The sequence below is a fragment of the Mizuhopecten yessoensis genome, unplaced genomic scaffold (assembly GCF_002113885.1).
Source record: "Mizuhopecten yessoensis strain PY_sf001 unplaced genomic scaffold, ASM211388v2 scaffold3311, whole genome shotgun sequence".
Taxonomy (NCBI): domain Eukaryota; kingdom Metazoa; phylum Mollusca; class Bivalvia; order Pectinida; family Pectinidae; genus Mizuhopecten; species Mizuhopecten yessoensis.
Genome location: NW_018404981.1, coordinates 251066 through 263808, shown reverse-complemented (window position 1 = coordinate 263808; position 12743 = coordinate 251066). Strand labels below are relative to the sequence as shown.

The 12743-nt window shown below is 32.3% G+C and overlaps 1 protein-coding gene across 1 annotated transcript; it reads right to left on the bottom strand.

Annotated features, from left to right (window-relative positions):
* Window positions 1–3433: 3433 nt before the first annotated feature.
* Window positions 3434–12526, bottom strand: LOC110447311. The gene is made up of 3 exons (XM_021492919.1): window positions 12446–12526; window positions 5564–5701; window positions 3434–4327 (listed from the first exon to the last, which is right to left on the bottom strand). Exons 1-3 carry the CDS (start codon window positions 12512–12514, stop codon window positions 3977–3979), a joined length of 558 nt encoding a protein of 185 aa, XP_021348594.1. The 5' UTR covers window positions 12515–12526; the 3' UTR covers window positions 3434–3976.
* Window positions 12527–12743: the final 217 nt, after the last annotated feature.

Below are 12743 nucleotides of genomic sequence, written 5' to 3'. Positions count from 1 at the left end.
ATACTACAGGATTTTTTTTAGCCCACTCATTAGAGGGGCTATTCAAATCCCTTTCTTCTGTGCTCTGGTCCTTTCTTCTTTGAACAATTATTGTAAGTGTTATATCTCGGAAAATTCAAGCGGACCACGCTCGGCCATTATGGAGCATGCAACAGAAAGGGGCGAAATGATCAGATTGGTTTAAACCTTGGTAATAAAATGCATCAAAGCTTAATTATATGACATAATAAGGAAACAATCAAAATAAAAAAGGCAAAGATGTGAGGTAAACTTGCATTTTTATTGTAAAATATATAAAGCATTAATAACTGGTGCTTTTGTTAATGTAAACATATACTTTTGTAAATAGTTCGTGTAAAACAATAAAAATGTAAATGCACAAACAACACAGATCTATATATATATATGAATAGTCACTAACTTGGATAAGTTCACAAACATTCTATTAAGTCATGATTAAGTTTAAATGCAACGGTGAGTACTCTGGACTGGCAGTACATTTGTACAAACATGGTTACAATATGTAATTACATAATAATGCATCTTATAAAGATTACTATTAACACGCACCTTTTTGTTGTGCCCAATATTAGCGTACTTAATAAGCGAAACTGCGATTACCGTGGTTCATTTGCATATGTATTGTATTTACACATGGGCTTATTATTTTCGCTACCTGCTGCTAACATTAGCGGAATTATTTTAGCTTCGACATTTTTTGGACCGATACGTTCGTCAATAAAATACGTTCTTATCCCATTTGATAAGTGTGGTTAGTTCTTCCCTTCAACTGCCCCGTGAGTCGTACACAGGTTGTAAACCACAATTCAACACACGTAGAAAAAAAGGTATAATAACAAATTTCAAAATCTTTTTTAACAATCCCATTTTGGTTAAAAAAAATCACATTCGAGCTTTGCAAAAATATCCCTGTTTCAATCAATTCAGTTCGATACATATTTTAACATGATCCCTCGTATTTAAATATACAAAGTTTATTACTGATGTTTACATCAAATGTGTTGTTTTTAATTGATTTGCTCAATTCTAATGCGTTAAATCAATGTCAATCGTTAAATCAATGAATCACAGTAATTCATTAGTTAATTAAAAATATGAATATGCTAATTAAGGTACAATTACTTAAGGGCGTATAGTAGGAATACTGATTAAGTGGATATTTTCAAGTCGTCAACGCTGCTGCATTTCAAATTAAAAACCCCACCAATTAAGCATTAATAGATAATGAAACTGGACCAGTCTCTATGTACGTTTACATTAGCGTGTGTAGTCAATTATTAGTGTATGTCATAATTTCGCGCTAATTTAGAGAACTCGAAAGAAGCGAAAATGTTCACACCGTAAAAACGTCCACTTAAACAGTATAAAACGGCCGTAGTTTAATGGCATTATCTGATTGATACAATCTACAAAATAATCAACATTGATAACTTAGTCATCTAAGTAAACTCTGTACATTGCCACGCACGTAGTACGTTGGCGTTATAAAGGGGGTTCCAACATATCGGAGGCAGAATTAAAGTATTGTTTTGAAAATAGGAATGCTGAAACTGATTAGCAACCATGAAGCGAAGTGGCTCTAAGGGAAACAAATGGGGATACATATATCGGGGTTATATTGTATCTATGTTGTATACATTGAAATATCCTATGAAACGAGTGACGTAATATCGATGTTAACAGCTATACTTGGAGTATTATTACATAAAATTTACTATACTGGATTAGTGGGTACAGTGTAAACAAAACAACATGTTAAATGTTACGTACGGCGATAAGGAATGTACACAGGAGTGAAAGTTTACGTACGACAATAAGGAATGTACACAGGAGTGAAAGGTTACGTACGACAATAAGGAATGTACACAGGAGCGAAAGTTTACGTACGACAATAAGGAATGTACACAGGAGTGAAAGGTTACGTACGACAATAAGGAATGTACACAGGAGCGAAAGGTTACGTACGACAATAAGGAATGTACACAGGAGAAAAAGGTTGCGTACGACAATAAGGAATGTACACAGGAGTGAAAAGTTACGTAAGGCGATAAGGAATAACAAAATAATTGGTTAAAACAATATGAAATATTAGTACAGTGTACTGTTATTAATGGTATGTACTGTATATAAATAAAAATAATCAACGACCGTTCACTAGCAATTTAGATACAATTGGACGTAGGAAAGGTATGGAATAATTCAATTGTTTATAAATCGTCTGTAAAGTACCAGTTTATTTTTATATAATTTGTATCGTTATTTTGGTAATCAGATTCACTTAACAGACAATTCAGATTTTACAGACTCTATTTCGGTTTGGTTCTGACGAAATGCGTTTGGATTTTTCTGATTTGTCATAATAAATCTCAAAACTCATTTTTCTGATGTGAATTTCAAATCAAAATAACTTTTGTGACCATCCGAAGATACACATAAAGTTCGCCCACTTGATGAAAATTTAAGGAAAGGGATGATACACTTTCTATATATACTCTTACTTATCACAAATGGAAACTTAAACAACCACGCGACAATGACGAAGCCATCATTTCCTGTAAGCCTAACAATGTCATAAAGCGTTTCAAGTTTTTATACCACCACATGAATAATTATTTTATAATTATCATTATCCAGTATTTAAATTAGATCTGACGTAGCATATTATTTTTTCAATAAGAAAACATTTATGAATAGGAATTTAAATCAAAATATTATCATAAATGAAAAGAAAAGAAGAAATATGCTTGACGATGGTGTGCTTCACCCTCTGACACAATTTTTTGTTTGTAATTTTTTGAATAGAATTATTTTTTGCAATATCTTTTATTGTTTACAATACTTTTGAATTTTCAAACAGACAAGTGTTAATTGAATACTTACGAAAATATTGTTTCTTTAAAATTTGTTTTTAAGTACTATAAGCTCAAAAGTGTTATTCTTTGAACTTGTAGTATTAAGTGCTTTTAAGTGGCTTTCTGTATCATACGTTCCCTTTCTGACGTAGCACATGTAAGAACCAGTGATATCATGAGATATTGAAAATGCATAAGACTTGTCAAGTCCACGTTTTGCGGAGTCATCGTTTATGAAAATTTTCTTTACATATCAAGTGATGGTTAGTTAATATTAACGTGAAAAAAAGGTTACAAAATGTTTGTTAAGTGAACATAAAACATAAATCTTACAACATTCAACATCTTAAACAATTAACAAAAGATAAATGCATGTTGATAACGACATTTTAACGGATTCACAAAGGTTACAAATGTTTAAAGGTCAACTTGACTCATGAAATAATCGTCAATATATTACAAAAATAAATGCATACATGGTAAGGGATAAATCAAATAAACATACAAATATACGACCCTAGAAAAATTTAAAGAAATTAAAATAATGATTGTTTGCTTGTGAAAATTAAATTTACGGAAAGTGCCGACGGTTTCCGAGTGGTTGACGAGATAATGTAACATAGATCTTAACTTAAATAATATTCATATTTCATTAACAAATTGGAATGTATCAGAAGATAAATAAGAAAAGTGTAATAGTTAATGTATAAACAGGCACATGTAAATTATTTAAGATCTAGAATATAGTCCGAGTAAGGCCCGAACTTACGATAGTGTCTGAAAACGTGGAGATAGAAGAAAACTTAAATAGTTAGTATACATGTGGTTCATTTTATCGTAAAGAGCGTCCGAAATTAGGATGTTAGGAACCCTATCTTTGACCATACTCGAGTTCTGCCTTAAGGGGGAATGTAAGGTTAAGGTTAGAGATAAAATGACAAAGGTTAAAGGGTTTGGTTAGTGTTTATACCCCCAAACATATTTTTTGTGTCTTTTTTGTGTCTTATAAAAACGCCGTGGTCTGATCGTATTACAAGTTTTGGTCTGCGTTGTTATTGTATGGCGAGAATCACAGGCGCAGACACCAGGATCTAGACTCTTGATTAAAAAGAATTGGTAAATAATTCATAACATTTGTTATATTTTATCCAAAATCCCTTCAGAAGGATGTGTGTGTCCTTGACCAGAAGGTAATCACGTTCATACCGTTTTCCTGCGGTCGTCTGCTCGTAATTGTTGAGAAGATCTGTTGAGTTCCGGGTTGACTGACTTGGGATACATCTGTTTTCCAGGCGTTGGAAAAGACACATGGCCTGTTTGATCGAGTCATGCATTGACCCTAAGTCCGGAGTAAATTGCCCACCAGAGTAATAATCTTCCTCTCTTATGGTCTGTTCCAGAAATATCATCACGCTTGTCATCTTCTCATAATCACTTAGAAGTGGTGTTGAAATCTAGAAAATATGAAACAGGTTATAAATTAGGACAGAAATCCTGACATAAACTATGAACGATGACGAATGATCACGGGAGCTTGACTAGGTACGTGTAATACATTACTATTTCGTTGATAATTTAGGTTAAGCGTAGAACTCTAAAAAATAAACATTATAAACCATAGTCAGAAACCTAATACGTGTATACATGTAGGTCATTGGAATCATACACATGTATATAAGATATTTAGCGTTCCATAACTTAATTTTTTCTTTTTAGCAGACAAACAAAAGACTTTTAGGCGAAATATAAAACATGATTTTAAACAAGTATTAAGCGTCTGATAAGGCAGCTCCTGCGAATTCCTCAAAATTATATTGATAAATGTATATATATGCTAATTGTATTGATATGATTGTATAAATTGTATATCTATGTACTGTGAAACGCTTTAGAGTAGCTTATTCTAGCTAGCTAGATAAGGCGCTATATCAAATGTTGTATATTATTATAAATGAGAGATGATTCGTTACGGATGTAAGACACTCATTCTGTTGGTCGAAACTTCCGGTAGGAGAAAACATTATGGAACAAGATACGACTTTGTCTCTTTTATTCGGACTCTTTCCGTTATTGTTCCGTGTGTTCAATTTGTACTCGATATTCATTTTAGTAGTTAGGTACGAAAAATCTCCAAAAATAGGAAGGAGACGTCGTAAATGATTACACATATAGCTCATTATAGATCAATTATGGTATTGAAACTTTCACATTTTTTGACACATCTGCTTATTTTTGTAAGTGATATTTTTAAATGATGTGACACTTGAATACCGCTACAACGTCATACTATCTTAAGGACTTCTGACATCGGAGACTTCTGGTCAGAAAATGAGAGGGTCAATCGAACAGGGATATTTTTTGTGGCAAGGAAGAATGGGATGAAATGAGGCGAAAAGGGGAAAAGTCGATAGTGACGTTCTTTCAGCCTCTCGTTGGCTCCGCAGTATTTAGTCGAATTAAACGTAGCGGAGGGGTGGACATGGGTTTGGTAATTGGTATGGGTATAACAAGCAATTTTCGTATTGCAAAGTTTAAGGGAATATTACATGCAGAATTACTAGAATTTCAGTGCATTTAAAATCACTTCTAATATTGCTTAAATGAAAAGTGAGGGACAGTTCTGCAAGTTTCAAAATGAGAGATTAAAATTAATAGGTAGACATCATTAAGTGGATATTAAGACAAATTACCTCACTGCATAGGTCCAAAATGTTCCCGTGAACTAAATCCATGTCGGGAAATCTGGGAACATGTTTGAAAATGTTGTCCAGGTCAAAGTCTAAGCTGCATAACTCGGTGGACGTCTGCCCATTCACGCGGTCGGCTCTCTAGGAAATAGAGGAAGGTTTGGTCAATTTGATAAAATAAAGTTCATTAACAAGAAGACGTACATAGTTCTTTCTATAGATATATATATAGTAACTTGAATGTAAATTGTACGATAGCAGAATATCGATTAAGGCCATCCAAAATTTCACAAGTGTGTCTTGTGAACGATTGTAAAATAATGGAAAATTTCTTTTTAAGAATATTTGATGTAAAATTGAAAGATAGACATCAATATGGCAAGCCAAGTTGTCATTTATGCATGGAGCAATGTTGATCCAGTACTTAACCAAATTATATAAGATATCTTATTTAATTATATAAGATATCTTATATACTTTATGAGATATCTTATATACTTTATAAGATATCTTATATAATAAATGAGATATCTTATATATTTTATAAGATATCTTATATACCTTTCTTTATAAGATATCTCATAAAAGATATAAGATATCTTATATATTATATAAGATATCTCATAAAAGATATAAGATATCTTATAAAGAAAATTAAATGAGATATCTTATATCTTTTAGAAGATATCTTATATAATATATAAGATATCTTATAAACAAAATTAAATGAGATATCTTATATAATTCGGTTATAAGATATCTTATAAAGAACGAGATTTGAATTTGAGATAATAAACCCTCCTCCACAGCGCTCGGTAAAGCATTAAATCGAAAGCCTTAGTTTCGTACGTATCTCTTAACCGGAAATGAAGTATGTGAAAGTGAAAGTAGGAGTTTAATGCCACCAAATAGGTCTGGTTATAGCGGTATTAACATTATTTTAAAAGGTTAAGCTTTATAAAGTAGATGGGGGGTAAGTGGTGGAGAAATGGATGTTCCTATGTATTTCATAACTGAAGGAAAACGATCCTACTGCATGTATTACTTACAATTTATTCATTAAAATGTTTTATCTTGATTTTCTTCACGGATTTCCTCTAAATGTTTTTAAAGAAATTTGATAAAATTGTAATATTACCCGTACAAATTCACAGACAGGTAATTGACATTAAACATATTAGGAACATTTATTAATTGTTTCGGCTGCTTATCACAGACCGCATTAAAGCCATTTTGGTCTCTGTGGAGTATAACATATAGATAGACATGGGGACATTTTTTTTTATTTACTGTTTCAGACTGGTCATACACCTGTATTTATTATCACAGACAGGCTATGTATCTTTAATTATATTGTTTCAGATAAAATTGTTTTAACTATCACAGACATTAAAGAACATACTTATGTATTTGTAATTCTATGTTCTATCAATATACTGTAATGTAAGGAACATTAATTCATTGTTTCAAACTGGTTATAAACTTGTATTTACTTATACTATTACAGACAAGAAGTAATATTTCATTATTTGATACATATGTATACAGATAAGTGATATTTCATCATCAGGTGCATGTTCTTTAAAGTCTTTGAGATATTGATCACTTATAAGATATATTTTGTAGAGATACAATTGTATTTTGTGACCTAAAAGGCATTTCACACAAGCCAGATACATGGTAACACTTACAGCATGTCTGTAGTAGTAATTACATGTGTAATACCTGTCTGTGATAGTATATACATGTGTAATACCTGTCTGTGATAATATATGCATGTGTAATAACTGTCTATAGTAGTAATTACATGTGTATTACCTGTCTGTGATAGTATATACATGTGTAATACCTGTCTGTGATAGTAAATGCATGTGTATGATCTGTCTGTGGTAGTAAATACATGTGCAATACCTGTCTGTGATAGTATATTCATGTGTAATACATGTATGTAGTAGTACATGTTTAATACCTGTCTGTAGTAGTATTTATGTGTAATACCTATCTGTGATAGTATATGCATGTGTAGTACCTGTCTGTAGTTGTAATTACATGTGTAATACCTATCTGTGATAATATATACATGTGTAATACCTGTCTGTAGTAGTAACTACATGTGTAATACCTATCTGTGATAATATATACATGTGTAATACCTGTCAGTAGTAGTAACTACATGTGTTATACCTGGATGTAGTAATATATATATATATAATATATTGCTGAGCATCAAAACTTGGATACACTTTTGTTAGAAAGACTTGTCCTAACTCAGTGCCTCTTGTTTATTATAAAACACAACAAAGATATCTTTATAAAGAAATATTGAGAAGGTTATATAATGATTTGTATACAGATTATACAAACTAGTAAACAGGGTAAATAAGAAGTGGTTTACAGAGTATATAAAGAATGGTATATAGAGAGTGGTATACAGGGTACATAAAAAGTCCTTATTTATTTAGTAAGGGTATCCTCTATAATACAGCCTCATTGCATAAGGTACCTGTATTTATCATCTCTATTATATATAGTGTATTGACTCATTTTCCAGAAGATACAATGTACATGATACAAAGTATATACATGGTATATTTCCGGTAAAGAGGAAAATAAGACATTTCATCTTCAAAAACCTGTAATTGTAGCATATCTCAGGTCTGAAAAAAACAGAGGCAAATCAGTCACTGGGCCAGAGCATTTGGGTGCCAATAGAGGAAGTTTGGGTGTAAAGATAATTAAGATCCCCCACCATGTAACCATCTGAATACATCCATGCTTACATGATTGGCGCCAGGGTCCTGCCCTGCCACAAGGGGCTTATAGTCCCCAAATTTTACATGAAATCAGTAAAGATCCCATCCAAATGCTGCTGGGCATGCAGAGGAAAAACACTCATGATACCAAGATAGTCCCTAATGGAGCCCACCCCATCCCTGAGGACTTACTCCTTCAGTCATAACATGGAAATTGTTGAGATCCCCAAGCTGATATTTCCTGTATGGTAAGAGGTAATCAACAACTTTTAATGAAAAATATTATTCCAGGTGAGCTATTAATAATGTGCCTGTGCTTCTTGTTCTTGAGAGGCCACAATAAGGGAACATAAATGGGAAACTCCAGCACAAGCAAACATGTTATATTTCCTGTGCATGCAATCAATATGAACCAATATCAGACAACTATTATAAAGATGAGGTACCTTACCTACAGAGAATATGGACCTTACATATACCTCATGTATATGTGCATGCATACAAGATGTACTTGATGTATAGGTGTAATCTGATGTATAGAAGGTATATATATACCTGATGCATGGAAGGTGTATATATATACCTGACCTATAGGAGGTGTATACCTGATGTATAGAAGGTATATATACCTGATGCATGGAAGGTGTATACCTGACCTATAGGAGGTGTATACATGATGTATAGAAGGTATATATACCTGATGCATGGAAGGTGTATACCTGACCTATAGGAGGTGTATACATGATGTATAGAAGGTATATACCTGATGTTTAGAAGGTGTATATCTGATGTATATGAGGTGTATATCTTAAGGTTTTTTTTTTCAATTGTCGCCCTTTTACTCTTGGGGAGGGGATACATTTACATGATGTGATCATGTGGACGCTAAGGGCCTGAGGGGCGGAGCCAAAAGGGGCCAAAATAGCTCAAACAATAATTGTCTACTTCCAGATCCAGATATGTTAAAAAACCTTCTCATGGATGGAAATATCCTGATGTGCTTAATCAAAATGTGAATTTCACAACCCCTTGGGTACTAATTCCTCCCTGGTGAGGGGCAAAATTCCCTGCTATACATATATATATATGTAATTTTTATTTTTGACATATCACAACAACAAATAACAATTGCATTACAACTCAGGTGACCTGTTAGGCCCATGGGGCTCTTGTTTTAAAGTACTGTATTAGTTGGATGTGTTGATATTGGCTTCCACTAATAATCCCACTACTTACCTATAATTAGATGTGGGTTACAGGGACATGTCACATGCTTATTAAGTGTGCTGCAAAATATATATATATACTGTGATGCCCATTCATTATATATAATATCTTCCATTGTATATATAAACGAGTACCTGGTAGTATTTGACATGTCCCTATAGACTTAAGGTTATGGAATTATGCACTATAGAAATATTCAAATTTCAAATATTTCATATCAATATGGATTGAGTGTCGGTGCTATATATTTAAAAAAAAAACTGTTCAAAACAGTTGATTCTCAAACAGAATTTGTTCTGTATCAAAAAAAAAAATGTTTTTGGGCTGAAATATCTATCCTAGATGTTATTATTAAAAAGAGTTATACAATACTTATCCACAAGTTTTTGAGTCTTGAACCCAAATGTTAAGCACATGTATCAGTAAACTGAATATTTCTCTTGGAATCTGCTTCAAACTTTGGGGGAAAAGTCCTATTTGTACCATATGCTCCCCTGAGTGATAAAATTAATTTGGAAAAGGAACTGAAATACAAGACATTCTTCATTTTTGAAATTATATCTAAGTTCCCTAAGTTTATGATCTAGTGCCAGTCACTTTTCATAAATAAAGATGATGAGATTAATTTAATATAATAAAATAACCTTGCTATAGTGATATGTACACATATATAGTATAAATATATTTTATTATGAATTTTTTCTTGGACTTAAAATTAACCTAGAGAGGTCAAGTTAGATCAAATGTAAAAATAAGCAGTTAATGTCCTGGGTATAATAAATTGTATTTCATTATAAATATTCTTCGTGTATTTTAGATTTGCTTATATCTGGTAGATTGCAAGATTCTATACCACCAGGTCTAAATTAACATATAGGACAGTCTTTGAAAAATGGGACAAAATCTAAACAAGCTACTTGGGGTGGGCGACTCACTGAGGGTAGGTTAACTAATTTGATTGGTTTGGAAGAACACTGAACAGATGTACATGTCCTTTACCTGTTAACTCACAAAATACATGAACACAAACTTTAAACCATGAATTTATAACACAGGAAAATCAGCAGAAATCAATAAATTTTGCTTACAACAAAGAAGACAAGTGATGTGAATGATAAATGTTGAATCAACTAACTCAGCTTAGCTTTCTGACATCAACTATAAGACAAGACCTCATTAATAATATAAACCAAACCCCTCCCCCCTCCCCAAATCAAACCAAACTAGAATTCTTCAACGAGGCTGTGTACGAAAAATAACATAAATCAAGATGAATTTTAAAATCTCACTTTATATTTGAGTATGTGGTGACTGATTATGACAATATTTCTGCGCTCTTACCGAGTTTGGCATCATTACACCTTCACAATATAAATCCTCAGCAAACTACTTTCATTTGTCTCATTCTGGTTGAAAATGACGTACAACAGATTAATAAATGACAGTGATTCTCACTAATAAGAACTATATCTAAACCTTTGGATTTTAGGCCAACGAAACTAAATTGTCATTTGAATAAATAAACATGTAGCAACTTCACAGACATTTTCTAAGTTCTCAATGGCTCTTTAGAACACTCGAGTTTCTTTCGGAAAAGTTTATAACTCTGGATTATTCCAGCCATTTTAGAATATATTAATGTGTGATTCCTAACACTAATATTTTAAAATGTATGCGTAAATATAATAATTAATATTTGAATATATCAACTAAAATTCTATATTGGTGTTAGTTATACTTCCTGTTGAAAAATAAGCTAGTTTTACACAGCTCCCGTTTATCGGACTCGTGATCTAAGTACAACGGGAGCAGTCATTTTCAAACATTTCTTCTTTGTCGGTCTCGCGAGAGTCTCGTTCTTTATAAGATATCTCATAAACTTTTCTTTATAAGATATCTTATATCTTTTATGAGATATCTTATATAATATATAAGATATCTTATAAAGAAAATTAATTGAGATATCTTATAAAAGATATAAGATATCTTATATATTATATAAGATATCTTATAAAAGATATAAGATATCTTATAAAGAAAAGTTTATGAGATATCTTATATCTTTTATAAGATATCTTATATCTTTTACAAGATATCTTATAAAGTATATAAGATATCTTATAAAAGATATAAGATATCTCATAAACTTAAAATAAGATATCTTATATGTTTATAAGATATCTCATATGTTTATAAGATATCTTATATGTTTATAAGATATCTCATATGTTTATAAGATATCTTATATAATATATAAGATATCTTATATAATATATGAGATATCTTATATAATTTGGTTAAGTACTGGATCAACATTGCTCCATGAATAAATGACAACTTGGCTTGCCATACATCAACGTCCAGGCAAGATGTGGTCTCTGGAAGCATGCGATGGTTTAAGGTTGTGAGAGTACCATTCACATTATCACCATTGTAACTTTAACAAAATATTGTTTAGTCGTTTTGATACAGAAGTGTTCCATCTTGTGGTGTACCTGATAGAATTACAGTTGTTCGATCGAAATTTGAGTAGTTGTATTTGTTAACAACTCATTAATGATAATAATATAGCAGTTTTGAATTGGACCTTTTCTTCGTAATGATAACGAAGTACCTTAAGGCCTAACACATCATTGTATACGTTAGGGCCCATGTATATAGGTGCTACTTTAATACAAAACACTATATCCTACAATAATCAGCTGTTTTATTTTATTATTTCTGATAATAGTTAAAACGGATCTATGATGATGACCCGTGTATAATTGTCTATGGTTAGAACTCGTTGTTGAAATTCGCAAAAGCAACACTTCAGGCGAGAATAAACATCTCGCGAAATCTCTTCAGACGAGTCACATTACGTGAATAGAAATGAGGAAAAAATGCACAACTAAGTACAACTCACATAGCCGTTTCGTAAGTTCCCGATCCGTAACATTGCTTCCTCAAAATGCGTTAAGATGGATTTAACCATACCAGTCCTCTGTCCGGGTGTCAATGACGGAAGGTCGGGCGGTGGGGGGACTGCCGATAGTCCACAAGGGTACCTCCACTTCTCATCATAAGTGGGGGAGATCGGAACACCAACACTAGCGCTAGCGAATATCCCCAGCAACGCTAGAACTCTCAAACAGATATCTGAAACAAATATTTATTCAATCAAAAAATGTATAGCTTAACCAAAAATCGTTTGCAAAATCCAC